The sequence below is a fragment of the Panonychus citri genome, unplaced genomic scaffold, assembly GCF_014898815.1.
Source record: "Panonychus citri isolate SS breed McGregor unplaced genomic scaffold, ASM1489881v1 Contig00108, whole genome shotgun sequence".
NCBI lineage: Eukaryota > Metazoa > Arthropoda > Arachnida > Trombidiformes > Tetranychidae > Panonychus > Panonychus citri.
The window spans coordinates 867,621-890,589 of record NW_026515513.1 but is presented as its reverse complement, the minus strand read 5'-3'; the positions used below and the strand labels follow the sequence as shown (position 1 = coordinate 890,589).

Below are 22,969 nucleotides of genomic sequence, written 5' to 3'. Positions count from 1 at the left end.
CATGAAATCCAGGCATCAACACTCATTGATTAATTGAATTGATTTAGTTTAATTGTGTATCCATGAAAATACAGTAAATGTAACCATTTAAATTCAATTCAAATGTAATCCTTTCTGCTTTTTTTTTACCTGAGTGAAAAAAAAGGTAAAGAGAAAAATGTAAATATAAATTGTTCATGATAAACATTCAATTTTCATGATAAATATAATAATAAAATCATTACACCGAAAATTCTGAGTGAAATTGTGAGCGAAATGGTTGGTTGAATTTTTTTCTTCTTCTATCAAATTTGTTTCTTCAATATTTTTAGCTTTTCCTTTACTCTTTCACATTCCAACAGAGTAACTAACTGTTATCAGAATGACAATACAAACATATCATCACAATAATCATACGAATCCTCACCATGTACCCTGAAAAATCATGAATCTGTTTCAATCGTTGAATAATAATAATAATAATAATAAATGTAAGAAGAAGCAAGAAACGAAAACATCAGCATCATGATAACTTTTGATTCCAATTCCGATTCTCATCATTTTCTTCACCATCGACCTGTTAACATTTTATACTCTCCCTCGTTGTCTCATCCTCCTCATCATCATCTCTCTCTCTCTCTCTCTCTCATCCCATCATCACAATGCTATACACATGATGATAACATGCAAAATTTCATGTGTGTTATTTACCTGATTAAGATGATGGAAAATAAATTCAGAGAGAGAAAATTTCCTTATATAAAATTGAATGGAAAATGATAAAAGCAAATGAATTGAAACTAATATTTCACCGAAAATCTTTGTTGCGATTCCTTTTCCACCTCCTTCTTATACAATTCATTGAATAATATAATATATATGATATTGTTTATTCTCATCATCATTATTATTCCTTGGCAATTGTAAACCTTATTATTTAGGTCACATGGAAGAAGAAGAGAAAAGGAAGAAAATTTTTAAAGAAAAACATGAGAATGAATGAAAATTGAATTGAGCCACGAACAAAAGATGAAAGAGAAAATAAATTTGAAATTTTTTTACCTGAAAAGGTAAAAAAAAATCCATCGATTCTAAGATTTGATAATCATTATTATTAATTTCCATAGATTATTTAAGAAACATTAACTCAAATTTTCTTACAATTTTCACCTTTATCATCATGGTAACCTCTGAACAAATAATAGACACACACACACCATGAACACACAGGTAAATAATATTAATATACAAGGTAAACACAAAATAATATACCAGGCAAATTAACAGGGTTACCTTTTTTTTACTTCAGGTTATCATGTTTTTCTTGGGTTGATTGTACAACTCACCCAATTGTAGACATCCAATCAACTTTCATCCATTCCAACGAGCCTTGAACTTTGAATTTATCATGAAAATTGTTTCAACAAAGATTAAGTGAAAATTTTCCATGATAAAAATGATGAGGAAATTTTTTTCTCTTCTTTTGTTTATCATCTTACTTTTTTCACTGATTATCTTTATTCCTTTTCTGTCTTCTTTATTGTCATTTGTTTGTTTACCTTTTGTAACATGTAAATAAAAATTTACATCATCATCATGCTCTTGCTTGGGTTTCCGTTTCCAGAGAGATGATGTTGAAAAATCATCTTCTCTAACACAAGTTATCACTTTTTCCAGAATAGAATCTCCTTCTTATGTCATGTTCAAGTTGAAAATTTACATGGATTTCATGAGAACAGGAAAATGGTTCAATATCGATTTCAAAGATAAAGAGAAGATGATGAAGATGAAGATGAAGATGAAGATGATGGAGATGACAAGGAAGATGATGTTCGTAAAAAAGATGGAGAGATGAAAATCCTTTAATCTCATCTCATTCTGATCGTTTTTGTTGTTTTCTTCAGTCTTATTATTGTTACAGAAACTTTTTTGTCTCTCCTTTCAATCAACACCAACAATCAACGAAAATGATTACAACTAATTCCTGTTGATTATCTTCATCAAGTGTCAAACTTATAGATGATAATCTTTACCATGACGATGAATATTCACAATCCAAACTGTATCTCGACATCAGAATAGTAAGATTATTATTGCTGTTGAAGGAATGAAAAAGAAACAATTAAAAAAAAGTTCACCACCAATTCATTTGTTCATTTTCATGATATTCATTCACATATCTTTTAGTCATTCGTGGATATTAATTCAATTGTAGTTCTGTACGTTAACCATTTCTCATGTTGATTATATAAATTGTTTAACTATTAAAGTTAATCAATTATTGATGATGATTAATTTTGTGTAAACATTTAAGGTTCATATCAAACTTGGAATCAATTATTTAATATCTTATATAAACTTAATAATATAAGATATGAAAGTTTGTATTCCAAAGACATTGACAAGTAAATTGTTGGTGATTAAATATACTAATCATCATCAAGTGAATATTATTTAACCGGTTAAATTGACAGGTAAAAATTGTTCATCTTACCTTTCATATCCTTAAATTGTGTTCATCATCATTGATTATTATCTGGAATCTAATTGTTATCAGGAGCATTCTTGGTATTTCAATTCCATCATGGTTATTATTATAATTCTCATGCTTGGTCAACAACTTGCCTTTCATTTTGAAAGATAAAGAGACTTTTACCTTCTCTTACTCTCTCATTATGATGGTGATTATCTTCATCATCATTATTATTATCTCCATGAGTGTTACTCATGTTCACCCCATCATCAGAATTGGGTTAATGCTTTTCAAAGGAAGACCAGGGAGACAACACCTTTAATCTAGAATTCAGTTGATGTTCCAAGTTCATGTTCAGACTATTTTTTTTTCTTCGTTTTTCCATATTTTACTCTCATGCTTTTTCTTCACTTTTGTCATCTTCTTCTTCTTATTCTTTTCTCTTATCATCATCATTATCTTTACACCACACGGTAAGAATACTCAATGATGATAAAAGTCGAAAGAAAGTGAAAAACGATAGAAGAAGACAAGTACAGAAAATTAGAGATCGAACAAGATAAAATCAGTTCGACATTCTAAAAGATCTGCATCAAAATGTTTTCCAAGTTTCGAGTGAGTGAAAATAAAGAGATGAAAAGATGAAGATTCTCTTCACGGGAAATCAGTTACATCTTCCTGTCTCTTCCTCATCTTTTTTTAGTAGAGTCTCTTTGTAATCTTTATCTTCCAATTTTCGTTGTTGTCATCTTCATCTCTCTCTCTCTCTCTCTCTCTTTCTTTTCCTCTTGTCTTGTGAAATTTGAATCCATTTCTGTCAATATATCATTCTCATGGTGATAAAACTTGAGACACTTTTCCTCATCCATGGTTGTAGAGAGATGACAATGATGATAACGATGCTGATATTAATATTTTCGCCATTTTTTGATGACGAGGAAACCAAAAGAATCTGCAGTTTCATTCAAATCAAGAAATATCAATTCTCCAAGTATTAATAGAAGATCATTATCGTCGGGAATCTTGATGTTGATCATCATCATTTTCATCCTTTAAAGAAAGTAAATGAAAAGATCAACGAGTTAATCTGAGTTTCATCTTTCATTTTCAATATTCCATCATGATTCATGTGAATTCTTGACCATTTGACCATCCATTCTGAAGCAAAAAAACTGAATAAAGAAAAGGAAAAGTAAAATGATGATAAAATAGTTACTTCGTTTTCGTTAACATGAAAAATTGTCTACAAAAGTGAAATCATTCATCAGATTTGATTTCCAGTTGCAACACAACAAACATAAATCTCTCCATCGTTATGAATATAATAAATATCTATCACTCTTCAGCCCAATGTACCAGTATCATCATTATCAACATCCTCTCCCAGAAGATGATCTCTTATCCTCCTCTTTCATCATAATCTTCTTCTGCTTCAGATCAAAGTTATTGTTCAATTTTTACATTTTCAAATTTCCTCATGAAGAACATTATTATTATTATTTCTTCATTGACAATAATCAACGATAATATTAACTTTCATGATAATAATACTCCACTGGGAACATCAACTGGAAACAATCAGAATCCAAAAGAATAGTCAAAAGTCTTGATGGCTCTTTTTTCATGAGAATAACATTTTTTTTCCTCCGATTGATTCTTGACCATAGCGATCAGTTTTTTTATCCTTATTCATACCTCAGTCTTTTTTTTATATTGGTGATCATTTTATTGCTCCAATTCTATGGTTATCTAAACATATAATCTGGTGGTCTCATCGATCAGCGTCTTTGTTTTTATTCAATCAATCAGCTCATCTTTGAATATATTTTTCCTTCCTGGTTGTTGATGTTATGATGATTTTTTGCCAAAAAAACAGCAAATAAATGACCAATTGACAGAGAGAAACTGAGAGAGAATCAGATTCAGGGAGTAATTCAAAGGTTACATAAATATCTTAATTTTTTTCCTCCCTGATACTTGTTTGAAACATTTCATTGAGCCTCCTCCATTATTGACTTCTCAATCATGCATCGTTGAAAAGTTGACAGAAGATGATGATGAGAAGTTGAAGAAAAAGAAAGAAAGAGAAAGAAAGAAAGAAAGAGAAAGAAAGAAAGAGAAAGAGAAGAGAAAGAGAGAGAGAGAGAGAGAGAGAGAGAGAGAGAGAGAGAGAGAGAGAGAGAGAGAGAAATGAAAGGAAAGAATGAGTTCTTCATGAAAAGAATAAAAAAATAAGAAAAAGTGTAATCAATTGATTGTGTTGATGATGGTTCAATCGATGATATCGCGAGAGAGGGAGAGAGGGAGAAAAGGGAAAAACCTCTTCTCATAGGGATAATACATGTATCTGATGTCTCTAGGGAGATGTAGTAAAAGATGATGAGGGAGAAAGATGATGATAAAATAGAGAGGCAAAAAAGGATAAATAGAGATCTGAAAGAGGAAATATAACTCGGAACGGACATTCACCATTAATACAGTTTTCTATTCTCTGGTTGTATTTATAGCGAATGATTTTGAATCAATCTTAATAAATATTTTATCTTTCAAAGAGAAGGAAAAAAAGAGCATCGAACTATTATATTATAATTCTTTTGCATGGTGCATGAGAATATGAGCTCAATTTCAAACTGGAAATGTAAAATTCTGAGAAAAGAATTTGATATACTTACTAATCATTTACGATTAATCGGTGGATTTTGTGGATTAATATAATCTTTTTTTCGCTATTCCAGTTGAAAGAATCTTTTGAAGAATAGATTGACTTTGAAACGAAAGTGGAAAAATAAACTTCCATAAGGAGGGAATCCGATTTACTTGTAATAGCAGAATTGGGATGTCCACTCACTCCCAGGGAAAAAAACCAACTTTCCACTGATCAATGAAATTATCCTGAGTTAGGAATCAGTTGATTAGTAGGCTGGTTATGATTGTCCATTTGTCCATCAAAAAAAAACATTTACCATTTATAGTGACCAAAGATAAATGAAACTGATCGTCAAGCCGATTATCAAATTTTTATCATCAATTGTGTTTCCAAGTATTAAAAAGGCTTGACCATATAATATATTGTATCCAATTAATTAATAGTATTAATGTTACTCTAATTTGCTGACCAATTCACTGGTCAACATTGACTTGTTAAGGGTCTTTCCAACGACAAATTAACGATATTATTGTTTTTATATAACTGGAAACTCCTACTCATTCACATTATCAGTATGTATGCTGATGAGATGGTTATGATTAGATTGTCAGAGAGACGATATAATGAAAATAAAGGAGTAAAATGAGATGATGACCAAAAATGAGAGTCACTGAACTGTTCTTAGGGTTATCCACTTTTACTACGAATTGATTATTCAATCTCTTTCCTCTTCCTCTTTATCGTCATCAGAGTTTTGAACATTGTTTCCTGAGAGAGAAAAACAGAGAGAAAGAGCAAATCGTATCATAAATATAATCGAATAATTATTTTCTTTTTCCAAAGATAACATGGATTAGTATATTTCTCTCTTCTACTCTCTTTCGCTTTCTCTTTGTGGATGTTTATTCAACACTCACAGAGAAAAATACAAGAATTTATGTAGAAATGATAATAGAATCAACTAGAGAAGTAGAAGAGAGAAAAAAAAAGTTCAAATCAAATTAAGAGAAGTTTTTTTTCCATCTTTCTCAATGGAAAGTGACAAATAATACTTATCCCATTTCTCATGACAATTTATATAAAAAAACGTTGATTGTGAACAATAAATTTGCATAAAACAAGAAACAGAGAAAAGATCAATATCTCTATGTGAGAAAAGTACATAGAAACAGAGATATAATAATAATAATAAATCTTAATCAAAGAGTAAAGAGAAAAAAAATAATTTAATTCTTCTCTTTTTCTTTTGTTTCTTTTTCTAAATCTCGTCTAATCTAATAATTATCTCGAAGGTAATTTTGTTATATAACATGATAATTTGAACATATTCTTTTTCTCAATCTTTCTTCAACAGCTGATTGCAGTTTCCTTTTGGCAAATGCTCAGATCGTCGATTATCCGATTGTCTATTGTTCTGAAACTTTCTGCAAAATTTCAGGCTACAATCGGGCTGAAGTTATGCAGAAAAGTTGCCGATGTACCTTCATGTACGGTGAGATGACAGATAAAGCGACCATATCCAAGATTGAGAATGCACTGGACAATCATTCAATGGAACAATTTGAGATACTTCTTTATAAGAAAAATCGTAAGTTCAACCAAATATTTGAGGGGACAACTTTTTCTTTCCATTTCCAAGAAAATTGTATCATTATAATTATGCCATAGAATCAAAAAAAATAAAATAAAGAACAACATAAACTCTACCCTAGAGGTTGATGAGAGAAAAAACATCATTAGAGATAATTTCAAATCTACAAAGTCATTGGTAAATATTAATAATCTTCAAACATGGGAATCATTTATATTTCTGAAAAAAAAGTTCTTGAAATTTAGTGAATGTTGAAGTTGATCAAACAACAATGAAGCTAATCAAGAACCCTTGTCATGATATAAATGTATTAGTTAGTAAACTTACCTTTTGACAGGAGAGAGACTTTTAAAAAATCCCTGAAAAAATTGATTTTTTTTCTCTCTCTCTCTCCAATTGATCTGGAGTTGATGATAGAGAAAGTTATGAAATATCATGAAATATAATCACCAGAAAGAAAGGTAAAAGAAAATTCCAAGACCAATTCGTACTCAGGTATAATATCCGTTATGTGTATATTGCAAAGTCCTCACTACCTGTGACCTCAATTGATAATAGCGATGATGATGATAATAGTAATTGGCTTTACTTGTTGTATGATATTTTTTTTCCTCCATCCAAAGGTAAATCGATTTCGAAACCTGTAATCATGATAAAACTTTGCCTGGGGCCATTTGATCAAATATAATTATTTGTAAAGACTTTACAGTTCATTTATATTATATATATACTAACCATTCCGTGTTATAAGTCCACTTATTTTCAGTTTATGGTTTTAAATGTAGTTGAAATTATCTCATCATCAAACTAACATAATGTATTTAGATGATGATTATGATTAAGATAACAAGTTTCACTTTCTTTTTTTGACACAATCAATGTGTTAACCAGATTAACTTGATACAATTTTCTCTCTCTTCCTTTTTTCTTCTTGTGTGTATAACTTGAATTGGTCATTATTGTTATTATTACTTTTCTCGTTGGTCAACCAAATAAAATCCATCAAATTAATTCCAATCAGGTACACCATTATGGCTTCTATTGCACATTGCTCCAATTAAGAATGAGAAAGACGTTGTGGTACTATTTTTGCTCACATTTCGAGATATAACCGCACTAAAACAGCCGATTGAAGATGATGCCAGTAAAGGACTTAGCAAATTTGCTAGGCTTGCACGATCAGTTACTCGAAGTCGATCTGTTTTGGCGCAACAATTTTCATCCCATATTCCAATTATTAAAGCTGAACCTTCCAAACAATCGAGCTTGGGTCATGTGAGTATCATCAAATTATATCGATATTCTTTTTTCATCACCACGAACTCCACCATAGACTAAATCCTTTTCTTTTGAGCTTTTCTTCATCTGTTTTCTTTCAAGTTGATTGTAAGTCATCATGATGAAATATGTATTAATATAAATATCCTTCGCATTTGAAACAATGCCAAAAAATCAGCGGAAATGTACAATTTAACCCAGAATAATAATTGATTTACATTCTTTTGTGTTTTGTTTCATTAATCTCGTCATAAACAGAAAACAAATCACTGATTCTCCTCCTTTTCCTCTTCCTTTTAGCATTTACCCCTCTGCATTTAACACCAACAGTCAAGTTATTGTAATATTACCCATAATAAATGGCAATTTACTAACAATAAGGGTTAAATTAACACATTACACAATTAGTTGATGATTATAATTTTCCATAGGATTAAACTAGGGATGGATATTCAATTCCTTGAGTTATCCTCTCTCTCTCTCTCTCTCTCTCTCTCTCTCTCTTTATGTCTTCAGCATTTTCCTTGTTTCGAAAATGTAGGTTATGTGTATGTTTTTAATGTTTGGGTCCATTTCTTGTGTGTGTTGATTGTTTGGTTGGTTGATCAATTAAAAGATGGTTGGTCAAGCACGAAAGTACATATTTAAAAGGGTCATTTTGTATCTATTAAATAGATTTCAATTCTAGAGAGAGAGAGAGAGAGAGAGAAAACTAATCAAGTTAGTTAGCAAATTAATTAAGTGTATACATGTCATCAAAAACCATAATTATTAACTGAATTTACCTGATTCCATATTATATGTAAAGTTATTGATAGTTAGTGTTTAGTATGACAAAAAATAAAAGTCGAATAATTAATTATTCCAGCAGCTTCAGTATATTCTGTATATTCCTGACATGAAATTGAGTTCAATATCATATTAAGCCTTGATTACAATTAAACCGGAACAGAGTTAATGAAATATTAATATTTTCCAAAGTCAAACAAAAATCTGATCTTGACGTTTTCACCTTTGAATCCCAGCGAGAAAAAAAATAAAATTGATTAATTAATGAAGAGAGAGAGAGAGAGAAACAATTCTCAATTAAATTTCTGATTTCTTTGCTCAACTTACAATCTGTTATTTGAGGTCAATAAGAAAACAAGTAAATAATCAATAATTAAACAATCACCAAACATAATTAACGGCATTTAGTTTAAAGATGAAGAGAAGAATCCAAATAATTCCTTACACTGAATACTGTAACTGTTGAATGTTTCATTAGTTGTAACAAGATTTTCACGTCCACAGGTTGATTCTTTATCCACAAAGATAGACTAATAATCCAAGATACATGAGACTTAAAGATGATTCTCTTCCATTATAAAGAAGCTAAAAGAAAAAAGAATAGAAAATTGAGTAAAATCGTTAAGCGAACATGAGAAAAGAACTAAATTATATTTAGAAAGTAATTTTACCTTTTTCTTTCTTTCTTTTCCTTGTCTTTTTCTGGCTCTCTGTCTTTACATCTTAAACCAACGAAAACAAATTAACTTTCAACTTGTTACATCTTATGGGATTTTCTTCTGGTTTAATGGTGATAATCTCCATCTTAATGACATCTAATTGGCCTTGTAAATGTGTCTCTGACTCTTTCTCTCTGCGTGTCTATAAATGTTTTGTTTACATGTTACAAAAATGATTATCACTTGATGACCTTTGGAAACTTTCTCATTATTACGATCATCAGTTGATGACCTTAAACTCGGATGTTCTTCCCCAATACCGTCAAGAAGCACCAAAAACTCCTCCACACATTTTACTTCACTATTGTGCTTTCAAAGCAATTTGGGATTGGATAATTCTTTGCTTGACCTTTTACACTGCCATTATGGTACCATTTAATGTTGCATTCAAGAATAAAACATCGGACGATGTTAGCCTACTTGTCCTTGACAGGTAAGTTGATTAAAATACCATGTTAATCTCACCATTTTCCACACCAACCGAAAAGAAAAAAGTCTCTCTACAAATGATCACACCTAAATACCATGTTAAACTGTCTCATTGATTTGGTCACTTCTCTACTTTACAATTAATCGTCTGAACATCATCATAAGTCAACAGTCTCCGAACCATTGTAAAGGGTGTTGGCTGTTAATTTCCTTTTCCTCTCCTATAAAAGAATAGAAAAACAAAATCAATTCAAATTGTTCTTAGACCAAAAGGGTAATGGAAACAAATAGAATACAAATTTAACATGGATAATGTAACTACTTACCTAATTAATTGTTGATTAATATTCTTTCACTTTAATTAGTGACAATTAGTAGTAAATAGAAACAAAAGAGAAACAAAAATTAAACATTCAAAAAATGGTCGAAAGAGAAACAGAAGATCAGAGGAGAAAAGTGTTAATTATATTTTCCTTTTGCCGATCGCTAATTATTACAAATCCAACAAACAATTAGCAGAAAACGAGAAAACCAATACAAACAATTTGGTTAAATTCGAAAACAAAAAACACAAATTAATTAACAGAAAACAATTGATGTAAACAAAATGAACTTCATTAAGTTGAACAATTAACCGTTGGGATCGTTTCATAATCTACAAGAGTTGAAAAAATTGATTTTCTAAATGAAAAAAAAGTAACTCTAATTGTGGAGAGAAAGTTTTTGTTAAATCAATTGAATCAGTTAATAATCATGATGATTTACCTTGAGGAAAGTGAATCTAATCAATCATGAGATGAACAAATTAATAGGAAATAATCACAAATCGCAATTACTAAATCAACATGAAGGGTGAAAAAAAAAGTTTCATTCAAAACTAAAATAAACAATCAAATGATATAAATATCCAACTGATTTAGCTTCAACTATCATTTAATTATCTTGGTTAAATGTTTAGTTTATATAATTTATCTGTTATTTAGCCTGAAGGTATTAATAAATTGTTATAATATCAGAAAGCAAGTAGCCATTTATATGTATGTATAAGTGAAACAATCAATGATTATAATCAACCAAGTCTAATTGATTGGTGGTGAAAAATTTTCATCTATACATAAATGTGATTGATTTTAATTGTTGACATTAAATTGTATTCATTGATTAGCGTTAAGTGAATAGTTTTATTTTTAATTCAATTCTAGTTATCACTCCAAGCGATTCCCAATCAATTTCCTCTCGATGATTGGGATTCATTTTTAGAACCGATATCTAAATATAACTTTTTCGAGACTTCGAACTTTGTTCTAGATCTTTTCGTTACCGTCTCTCTCTCTCTCTCTCTCGTTCTCTCTCTTTCTATCATCTTTTGTTCAGATGAAAGGTTTGATCTAGTTTCCAAAAATAGAAACAGTTCATGGTGATGAGATGGAATCAGGATCATTATCTATCAACAGAATTAGGACAATGTCGAGTTCCTCATCTCTCTCTCTCTCTCTTCGGTTGATATCGATTAAAGTTCTAATAATAAGCTCATATCACTCTCATGGAGTGAAAATCGTTGGTCTAGGTTTTTTTTTCGCTGTTCCATTTCATAGTTCATACTTGAATCTATTGGTCAATTTTCTAGGTGATTAATTAATCACAATTAAGTTAATTAACTGTTTGGGCAAAAAATTTTCTTCTTTCATTTCGTCAGTAAATCAGGTTAATTGTTGGATTATTTTTAAGTATCTTTGTTGAGGAAACAATTAAAATTCAATCAATGATAATTAAACTGACGAACCAATCAAAAAACTGAGAAGACAAGTATCATGTTTAGGCTGAGAATCGCCATGATTATCATATCTGAGAGATGAAATCAAACTTGAAAGATATTCGAAACTCTCTGGCTGATTAAATGATCCAGGAATTGTAGCGAGGGAAAAAGTTCTGAAAAATATTCCAATTCAGATTCCAAACAGAAAATATCATCATGGTCATTGGTGAATAATAAGATTGGTGATAAAACTGTAACAATAAGGTGTGAATATCATTCGTAGTCATCATTTGATGCTTTTTCTATTGAATCGAAGCAAAAATTGAGGGAAAATATTCTGAAGAGTAAGAATTCATGATAATAATGATCAACATTGAATTTGATGTAAGTGTAACAATCAACGGTTAATATACTTGTTCATTGTTGTTTATTTACTTTTGATTGAAACTGTTGGTAAACTATTATTAGTATTAAACAGTAGCCATTGAAAGTTACATAAAATTTATATATAAACACCAAGCATGAGGAGAGTATAATATTTTTTTCATGATGGAAAAAAGTTTTCCACCCAAAATTGAAGAGGAAACTGTTCTAGATTCAGTTTCAAACGATTAAGTGGCTTTTTCATGATACAATCATCATCATAATCAGAATGTAACACTATCATTATCATTATTGCTTTTTTATCAACGACAACTGATTTTGACTCAGAATTCAGGAAAATTTATACTGCTCTCTCTCTCTCTCTCTCTCTCTCTCTCTCTCTCTCTCTCTCTCTCTCTCTCTTCATGAAATTATTCAATGAGAACACTAAATTGTCCATTCGATAAAATGGAATTTTTTTTCTTCTTTTATTACTCTGGAAATTGTATATTCACTTTCGCTTGGTGCTTATCATGTTTTTCAGTTCAGTTTATTTCCATTTACTTCATGATATTAGTTTCATATGAACTTTTAGATGGAATTTCTCTTACACAATCCCCATTGAATTAACATACTTTTTCTTGTAAATGAGTTTACATTCATGGTGGTGATTATCATGATAACGATAATCATCGTGGGACTTTTTTTCAGGATGAACTAGAAAGATTCACAATTCATGGGGATTTAAGGTTTCATTCAAAAGTATGGATGAAATTGTGAATTTAGATTTTGATTAGTGAAGTAAACCAATTATCGATTTCATTGATTTAATCTGATTGCTAATTTTTATTCTATTATCATGTAACTCATGATGGAAGACGATGAATTAATGATTAAGAGGAACAAAGGTTCATCTCAAACTTTAACTTATCTTTGAAATGATTGATAGATTTTGTTTATCATTCAGATCAGAATTGAATTAGAAATGAGGATGAGAGAGAGAGAGAGAGAGATGAAAATCCTCGCTCCCATCTTGAATCCTTTTTATCTCCCTCTGAATAATCATAATCATCATGGTTATCAGATTATTCATGTTGAATGTTAATCAGAAATTGAAACAAATCAAAAGCTCAAACCCCAACCCCATGATTATCAACCATCATGAATCAGATCTCAAATTCATTGTTCATCACAATTGAACTAAATAATTTCCTCATCATGAATCTCATCTTATGAATTCTCATCTACATCCCAGGGTAAATCATCATCATCATGTCAAACCTTTTCCTCTGTTTTCATGAGAAAGACTCAAAATTATCCTTCTCTCAGAATTGCCTTCAAGGTTTTCATTCATTTCCATGAAAACATCGCCTCCCTGTTAGAACAGAATTTCAGAACTTTTTCACTCCATCAGTTTACAAGAAGTTCAAGAGAATAAGAAAAAAAAAACCAAAGTTCTGAAATGTTTCGAATTGGAAGAAGAATAAAAAATAACAATTCACAGTAAGATAAACTTTCCATCAGAATAATTATATTGTTCATTGAAGTTGATTACATTATTATCATGATGATGAACATATTAAGTTGTTACATTTCATGTGTAATTTAATTTAATTCTTGATTCAATTGATAATTTAATTTACTTTTCACTTGTTAATCATCAAGAAAACGAATTGGGTGTAAAAGAACAACAGAAAAAAATTAGATTCCATCATGACAATTTACTCTAATCGTTTCTAACTGGAATAACAATCTATTAAAGTTAATCAAGGAACGACAATCATCATCATAATTAAACTAAACTGTTGATTAAGGTAACAATTAATTAGTGAACATGATCAATATCTCTATTAGATTGTTAATTGTTGTTGTTTTCAAGTTAATTACTTTCAAGATGAAATATAAAAACAAACAAAAAGATTAACTTTGACCAATGTAATCAAAGTTCATTAATGATTTAATTAGTTAATCATATTAAATTGTAGTGATAATTGCATCTTGACAATATTAAATTATCAATGTGAAAGCTTAACTACTTTTTATTATCATCTGATTATTTGTGAATATTGAATAATTTATCTGGAATTAAAATAATGTTAATATTAATCATGACATTTATCCTTCTCTTCAATGTAAACAATTAAAACTCTCATGAGATTAACTAGAAACTTAATTAAAAGGGTTTTCCTTTAATTAGTTCTAATTAGAAAGTCATGATTGTGAATCCAATTAAGATTAGGAATCAATTGATTAGAATATCGAATTGTATATAACAAATATAACGGGAGAAAAAAAAACTTTTCGGTAACAAGATTTAACTTTTTTTTCTTTCGGTGATTTGGTAAATATATTTTTCTTTAACATTGTAATTAACTTTTCTTGTTAATTGTTTACAGTATTGTTGATGTCATATTTTTTATTGACATTGTGCTCAATTTTCATACAACATTTGTCGGACCGGGAGGTGAGGTCGTTTCAGATCCTAAAATAATCCGTATGAACTATCTCAAGAGTTGGTTCATAATTGACCTTTTATCGTGCCTACCTTATGATATTTTCAATGCCTTTGATGATGTTGAAGAAGTAAGTAAATGATATGATCGATTTTGCCTCGATTTTTTTGTTCTAATTTGGATATTTGTCCCTCTCTCTCTGCCCCTTGTAACTAACAGCAAGGAATAGGAAGTCTTTTCAGTGCTCTTAAAGTGGTTCGACTCCTTCGTCTTGGTCGGGTTGTCCGTAAATTGGATCGTTACCTCGAGTATGGAGCCGCGATGCTCATTTTACTTCTGTGTTTTTATATGTTGGTTGCCCACTGGTTGGCCTGTATTTGGTACAGTATCGGTCGATCGGATGCCGAAAATGGTTATGTCTATGGTTGGCTTTGGAAACTTGGAAATATCACCAAGGTAAATATTGAAAAAGAAAATCAATTCTTTTCTCAACTTGTTGAGTGTTTATTTCTCTCAATTCTCATCGTCTTTATTTTTACAAATAACCTTTTCTAATTAGCAACCATTTAATTTCACTGTGACCGATACCACAAGTATAACCATGAGACCTGAACTTACTGGTGGCCCACAAAGGGGCACCATGTATGTTACCGCCTTATATTTTACCATGACTTGTATGACAAGCGTTGGATTTGGTAACGTTGCCCCAGAAACGGATAATGAAAAAGTTTTCACAATTTGTATGATGATCATTGGAGGTAAGATCATTTTCCCGTAAAAATATTATCAACATAAATATGAAAAAAAATCAGCTAATCAACCATTCATATTGAGTATCACGTTCAAAGAGAAATCGTCATGATCGATTTCAACGGAAATGGTTAGAACATTTCACATTTTCATCAACCTCTTCCTCTCTCTCTCTCTCTCTCTTGTTGTCAATTGAAGTTCAATTGAAATTCATGTAATATGAAAAGGGGAAAAGACTTCAATCTTGAATCTATTGGAATATTGATTCATTGACTAATATAAAGTATCTCAACTTATCATGAATTCATCAATCAGAATGATGATAAAAGCGTGAGGTTGGAAAATTGGAATGAAGATTGAAAATGAGAAGAATAATTTTCCCTGTTAAAGTAAACATTTCTCCACCATGTATATATTCAATTCCCACCTCTACCTCATCCTTTTCCCACCCTGTCATCATGAATTTCAACCATTATAAGACCTTCGTTGCTTTTATCATTATCTTATTATTTTCCACCTTCACCTTGATAATAATTTTCACTTGTTAATCCACAAAACACTCATGAAAACCTCCTCTCTCCTTCTTTATAATATCTAAACACATACACACACCTAAATAGACCCAAATGATATTCAAAGGCCTCAGGGGGCTAATCGATTATCAAATAAGAATGGATTGAAATTGAACATAAATGGCAGTGACATGGAAAAGTCATTTACAAGAATCATGATAACTTTCATCATCTTCATTCCGATCATCATCATCATCACCTTCATACCATTTAACATGCTACTATTATTATTCACCATTCCCTCTATTATACCATCCTGAATACTGAATTTTTGCTGAACTTTTCCTTTCCTTAGCTGATAATATATTAATTCACAGTCTACTCAGATATATATATATTTGTATACTCTTAGTTTCTGAGCATCGTAATGATTTCATCATGATGATTATCAATTGATTATTGGTAAATGTTTTATTCAAATTGATTGAATTAACATCATTGGAAAGGTATCACCATCATCATCATCATTATTCAGGCATCTCAACATATTATTATCATGTAAATGATTTTGAGTTCAATGGTTCATGAGATTATTATTATCACAATGATGTTAAAAGAAAACAAAAAGTTGAAATTGATTAAAAACAAAAGTTTTTGTTTCTCTATTTTTCTTATATTTTTTTAGCCTTACTTTATGCAACTATCTTTGGTCATGTAACGACAATTATACAACAAATGACCTCAGCAACTGCCCGTTATCATGATATGCTGAACAATGTCCGGGAATTTATGAAACTTCATGAAGTGCCCAAAGCCCTAAGTGAAAGGGTAATGGATTATGTTGTCTCAACTTGGGCCATGTCAAAGGGTATTGATACCAAGAAGGTATTAAGCTATTGTCCTAAAGATATGACAGCCGATATTTGTGTCCACCTTAATCGAAAGGTATTCAATGAACATCCCGCTTTCAGATTAGCTTCTGATGGTTGCCTTAGGGCATTGGCAATGTACTTTTCAATGGATCACTCGGCTCCTGGTGATTTACTTTACCATTCAGGTGAATCAATTGATACTCTTTGTTTTGTTGTATCGGGCTCTCTTGAGGTGATACAAGATGATGAAGTGGTCGCCATATTGGGTAAAGGTGATGTGTTTGGTGATGCTTTTTGGAAAGAGCCAACAATTGGTCAATCTTGTGCCAATGTCCGAGCTTTAACTTATTGTGATTTACACGCAATTAAACGAGACAAATTACTCGAAGTGCTCAACTTTTATCATTCATTTGCAAACTCATTTGCTCGCAATTTAATGTTAACATATAATTTAAGACATCGGGTAAGTAGACTATCATCATAAATAAATAAAAAAGTTAATTAGTCATCTTTTAATCAACAAAAAAACATCATTAGCAATCAAAACAACGATCATACTCATGATAATTTTTTTACCAAAAAACATTTGTTTATCTTTGCCAATCAAGGATAAATAATAATATAAACAGATAAAAAACCCTACGATAATCAAGTTAATTGTAATGATTATCACTTTTATCCTATTATCATGATTATCATTACAATTATTATATTGTTGCCATTATCATGTGTATATAAGATTAAACTTGAATGATAAAAATGATGACATTATTATGGTGATGATATTATTTCGTAATATGGATAATGTTACACTCAGAGGGAAGATAAAAACTGTTGACCATCCCTAAGGTCATTAGAAACAATTGTCAGGTCACTTTTGGCTTCTTCTTGTGTAGTTAAGGTTCATTACATTTCTTTAACTCTTCATTTACCTTTCATCATCTTTCCGCTTCTAATCGATCAACAAGATTATCTTCCCACTCCCACTTCCCTCCACAGAATAATACTTGATAAATATTATACTTTTCTCTCTCTCTCTCTCTCTCTCTGTCTTCCTTTTCGAGGCCAAAGAAGATAAGTTCTATGTCAAATACACTTCAAACTCTTTCTCATTAGATCCTCCACTTAGAAATCCACCCGCTCTCTCTTATATCACCTTCGACATTCACCTTAATCTTGATACTCGATAACTTTAATCTCATTTAAAGATGGACGATTAACTATCGTACAGAAAGTACAATATGATTAAGATTAGATTTTCAATACTAATAACCGTTAATTAGTTAATTTAATCAAGTTTATAAGTGGATTTGTTTTCGTCTTTATTGAGCAAGTTAATCAATGATAAAAAGTGTACTTAACAATCAGATTAGTAATATTTAAGGTTAATTGATGAGATTATCATAATCTAATCACTATGATAATCATCATTGTGCATTAACTACTAACAAATGATTTGATTTCCATCAATAATTTTAACCCAAAATCAATGGTATTGATTAATTTTATTGATTAAAATGGTTTCAGGTTACATATTATTTTTGTCTTAGATTCAAATGATTTCTGTTTATATCAATACCAATTTAGTGATTTAAATTGTCTCAAGATTTAGTAAATTGTTATTGATGTTTTGATTATTAGAAAATGACGATTTTTTTCAAATGCATTTAATTAGTTAATTGTTTTCGTTTTTTTCTCTATGTTTTTTAGTTGATTTTCCGTAAAGTGGCCGATGTTAAACGTGAAATGGAGCTTGCCGAGCGTCGTAAACACGACCCACAACCTGATCTTGCTCAAGATCATTTAGTTCGTAAAATATTTTCCAAATTTCGAAAACCTTCCGATACAAGTTCAGTTCCAATGTTTTCCCGACCTTCATCAAGTAATCCAGTTACTCTTCCCAATACTGCAAACTCCTTGGGCTCAAATGATCCAGAGAAAGGTTTTCCACCAAGTGGAGTGGGAAGTTTATCGGAAAAGACTGGAGGTGGAACTGGTAGTGCAAGTACAACCGGTGCGATTTTCGGTGGTTCTGTCGGTGGTATTGGCAGTAGTATTGGTGGCCGTGAGTTAGGAAGTCTTCATTCAGAGATTAGCAATAAGACAATAGGTGATAATATGCCCGATTCAAGAGGATCATCAGCTGCATCTAAGGCTTCCCGATGGGCAGCGGCTTTGGCGAACGCTGCAACTAATAATAATAACTCAATTAACACTGCTCTTGGTGCTCTGGATAAAGAGTATGATGATAACAATATGGGTGGACGTCGAACTGAACTGGTCTGTAAGAAATCTGAACATATTCACGTGGTCAAAGATATACGTCCACCTACACAGGGTAATAAATGGCCTCGAATACCAACCTCTTCTGGTCGACCTGAAACCATTGAAGAAGGAAGAGAACCTGAAACAACGGGTCCACTTACGGGAACAACAATGGCCGCCACGGGAACTGGTGGTGGACTTGGACTTTTAGCGGCCGCCGTAGCAGCAAGTAAAAGTGGCATCGGGCTCATGACACCCTATCAGAGGGCGGTAAAGGTGTTGGTAGTGGAGGTGGAGGAGGTGATACCAAGATTGTCCTTCACCCGAAGAGTATCAATAATGTTGACTATCAGCAAATTGTTGCATCACTTATCGATATGAGAGTTGATCTTAAACTGGAAATTCAAAAATTATCCTCACGAGTTAATAAAATTGATGATCATCTATCGTAAGTACTTTAATTAACTAATTAACTCTTTAATTAACTCTAGTCAATAATTCAGTTTGAAAGTATTATCAGAAGTTTAAATCCTTAATATCATTTATAATCATGATACTGGGAACATGATAAATCAGATTATGATTAAAAATTAATTCAGTTCGAAAGAGTAAAAAAAAAACTTTTTTCTTGTTCGATCAAAAAAAAATTGCTCGAACTTTTTTTCTTCTCTATCAAATTCTTGATAATTTATCAACTTTTTTTCCACTTTTTCTCTCATCATCATGTTCATGATTAAATCCAGTGAATTAAGTGAAAAAGTCTCCTCCCTGTCCTCTGCTTATCAAAGCAATTCGGCCTCACCCAATCCGTTAACAGCCAATCAACCAGAATTCATGCTCTCCCCTGTTCCAATTAATGGAGGTAAAGGTAAATCAGCTGATGAGAGTAAAGGAAGTGGAGTAAAGAAAAGTCAAAGCGATAAAGGAATTGGCTTAAGTAGAGGTAAAGATTCTGGTCAAGGTAAAAGTTCAAGGTCATTGAAATCATCTTTTCTAAATAAAGTCAGTGGTGGACCTAGAAGTCCATCACCAAGTCCACTAACACCACTTTCCACCAAAGGAAACAGTTCCATAATCGGAAGTGGAACCACAACAACCTTTTTCGGACCAGGAACTGGACCTTCTCATGAGCCGGTCACAAGTTCACCTCTTCCCACCGCGACAACTCCCATTCCCACCTCAACCATAATTCAACCTCAAGGTTCACAATTAAATCAATCACAAGTTAAATCATCTATATCTTCATTCACAATTAGTGGTGGTGGTAAAGTAGATGAAGTGAGAGCCATGATGGAATCAGAAATTGCTGAACAAGATGCTGGTGCAACTGATGAAGATCCTGATTTAACATCTAAATTATGATTGGGAATAAATGTTAATCTAAACAATTAACATAAGATTGACAATCCATCCAAAGAAAAAGCGTAAAAAAATCAACTACCCTTCAATTGTATTATAATTAAATCAATCAACCAATTGAGATGGATAATTGTAACTAATTGATATTATATTACAAAAAAAAAATAATCGGATCAAATTGTTATAATTGTAAAAAAGAGCAAATTTTACCACTGATCATCACAATTAACTACTATGCCTGTTACAATCAATTATCATTGGAAATTGATCTCATCATCAACATACAAGTTATTATCATCAATCTAACTCCCGATCTTAATTAAGTTTTACTTTTTTTAATAGTAATTAACTTTTTCCATTCCAATCAACTTTATTTCTCTCAATTGATTATGAGAATTAAATTAACTCGAAGGAAGAAAAAACAATTTATGAGTAAAAGGACCAAGGATCATATTCAGATCATTTTCATAGTCAGAACTTTTTTTTGCTTCTCCATTAAGATGATGATAATCACCATGAAACTGATCATCATCTTAATCTTCATCATCATCATTTATCATCCTTATAATCATCTCTTCCCTAAATCAGGTTGACCTGGCTCACCCTAATTGCCTAAAATCAAAATGCAAACAACAATTGGCCAACAATTAAAATAACAAATAGTTAATTGTTCATCTCTTTGTATTAATATTTACCCAACAGATTATGGACAGAGATACAATTAACACTCAACAAACAACAATAACAACAACAATTAAACAATTAAACAACCGTATTAATAAATGTACATGAACATTGAATCAAAATCTCAATCGAAAATCTTAATTGTAACTTGTTAATTAACATTCCTAAACAGAAAGCACTTATTTAAAGCACTTTATTATATATGAAAAATTCACGAACTTGAAAACAACAATTAATTAACTATTTCCTCTTCCCACCTTTAAGTGAGACCAAATTACCAAGTTGATTATTATTATTAATACAATTACCATGATTATCATCAGCATCATTAACCATTATCATCTCTAATTAAATTGAATTATTGTCTATTAACGGTGATGATAATATAACATTCCCCTGATAAATTGACAAGCACAATAATTTGTTGTTACTCTAATAAAGAAAAATATAAGAAAATTATTTTGACAAAAAAAAAAGTTCCAATTTCAAATTCATTTCAACTTCTCACAATCTGATTTCCATGAACGAAAAATATTCACCAACAGAACTGTGAACATTATCATTATGCTGAATCATAATTATCAAAACAATTCAAATTCAAAGTCTTCAAGTTAAATATAACTTCTTGATTCCTTATAATTCACACCCAGAACTTTTTTATCCCTGATGATTATCACTTTAATTAAGATTCTTATTTTTGAAAAAAAACAAAAGTTCTTGATCCAAATTCATATCTGTCCAACTTTTTCATATACTTCAACTGACCACACCCTTTTCAGAATGATATTTAATGGTCATCATGATAATTGGTCAATATATTGAACTTTTTTTTAAAACATGATGATTGAGTGTTTATATTGATTGTTATCGTTAATTGTGTCCATTGTATCTCGTTGATTGAAAATCATTGGTAATTAACCATTATGAGTTTGGTGATTTAAGGATTTCCATGCTAATTAACTGGTTATTGTTCATTGAATCAATAATTTAGATAAATTGTTTACTAATTTCCTTTGATTAGATTTAATCATCTTAATGATTTATACATAAAATGGCAATTTAGTTGATCTAATTTTGTTTTTCATCATCTTGTTCATATTTTTTTTGTCTGATCTTTACAAAACAATAAAAATAAATCACTTCAATTATTATTAATCAGTTACATTATTATAATATATTGGAAACTGAATCAAGTTGATTATCATAATTGTATGCTAATGACATGAAATCTTTATATTATTATGATAACAATCAAAGTTACTTGATGATCATTATGAATGATGAGTGATAATTGAAACATGACAATTTCATGCATATGGATGCTCACTATTAATATATCAAAGTAATCATTATTAATGGATAACAATCAATTTAAATTGATTCGGTTGATTGTCAATGATTCAGTTTCTCCAATTGATTATATTTAATTTCCCCGATGAGAATGTAACACCTTAAGGGCAGTTAAGAGTAACAATTTATGATGATTAAGTTTATTGGTGTTGATTATAATCATTCATCAATCGTAGTTTAATATGATTAATGATTGATTCAATTTCTTGGTAAATAAATCCACTAATCAAACTAATTGCATTGATTGAATTGTGATCAGTATTTGGTTGTTAATCCAAAGTTAATTCTGGTTTCATCTGTAAGATGAGCTTTAATTGTTGTTGATCAACTGTCGACGAAATTGGGTGAACAATTAATTAATTACCTAAAAAATTGACGAAATAATTTTTTCATCATCTCAATAAAATGTGATTACTCTAATTATGATAACCTTAATTGTTATTAAAGTAATTACTTTTATCAACTGATTGTTCAATCAAATCTAGTTCTAGACGAGAGTAACAATTAAAATCCCAGGTAACAACAATTAACTTTGTCTAACTAAATTTTTGTTTTTGGATATTCACTTGATAATAAATGAAACTATCTAATTGTTATTGATAAATTGTAAGATTGATTCAGATACGAAAAGTTATTAAATCAATAACAATTAGCTTACGATCTTATTAATCACAATTGTCTTGGTAACTAAATTGTTGAC

General features: G+C 30.5%; 1 protein-coding gene and 1 long non-coding RNA gene across 8 annotated transcripts in view; one reads left to right on the top strand and one right to left on the bottom strand.

Moving 5' to 3' along the window:
- LOC128389352 (potassium voltage-gated channel protein eag-like) overlaps positions 1–21,041 on the top strand; it is a 61,839-nt gene extending 40,798 nt beyond the window's left edge. The window contains exons 3-12 of the mRNA XM_053348914.1: positions 6,454–6,687; positions 7,712–7,965; positions 9,701–9,909; positions 14,421–14,607; positions 14,697–14,933; positions 15,037–15,235; positions 16,425–17,074; positions 18,322–19,066; positions 19,141–19,324; positions 19,620–21,041. Coding sequence (XP_053204889.1) covers positions 6,454–6,687; positions 7,712–7,965; positions 9,701–9,909; positions 14,421–14,607; positions 14,697–14,933; positions 15,037–15,235; positions 16,425–17,074; positions 18,322–19,066; positions 19,141–19,324; positions 19,620–20,238 — 3,518 coding nt within the window. The 3' untranslated portion in view covers positions 20,239–21,041. The remainder of the gene's footprint in view (positions 1–6,453; positions 6,688–7,711; positions 7,966–9,700; positions 9,910–14,420; positions 14,608–14,696; positions 14,934–15,036; positions 15,236–16,424; positions 17,075–18,321; positions 19,067–19,140; positions 19,325–19,619) is intronic.
- On the bottom strand, positions 612–9,701 carry LOC128389353 (uncharacterized). Of its 7 annotated transcripts, none has more exons than XR_008325453.1 (10): positions 9,429–9,701; positions 9,085–9,342; positions 8,754–8,980; positions 7,426–8,652; positions 7,018–7,354; positions 6,581–6,807; positions 5,125–5,867; positions 2,474–4,467; positions 1,539–2,075; positions 612–908 (listed from the first exon to the last, which is right to left on the bottom strand). It is a non-coding gene; the product is annotated as an uncharacterized LOC128389353 (long non-coding RNA). The 7 variants fall into 7 exon arrangements; XR_008325452.1 differs by lacking the exon at positions 612–908 and having other exon boundaries at positions 933–2,075; positions 2,474–3,624; positions 4,148–4,467; XR_008325451.1 differs by lacking the exon at positions 612–908 and having other exon boundaries at positions 933–2,075; positions 5,125–5,344; positions 5,416–5,867.
- Positions 21,042–22,969: the final 1,928 nt, after the last annotated feature.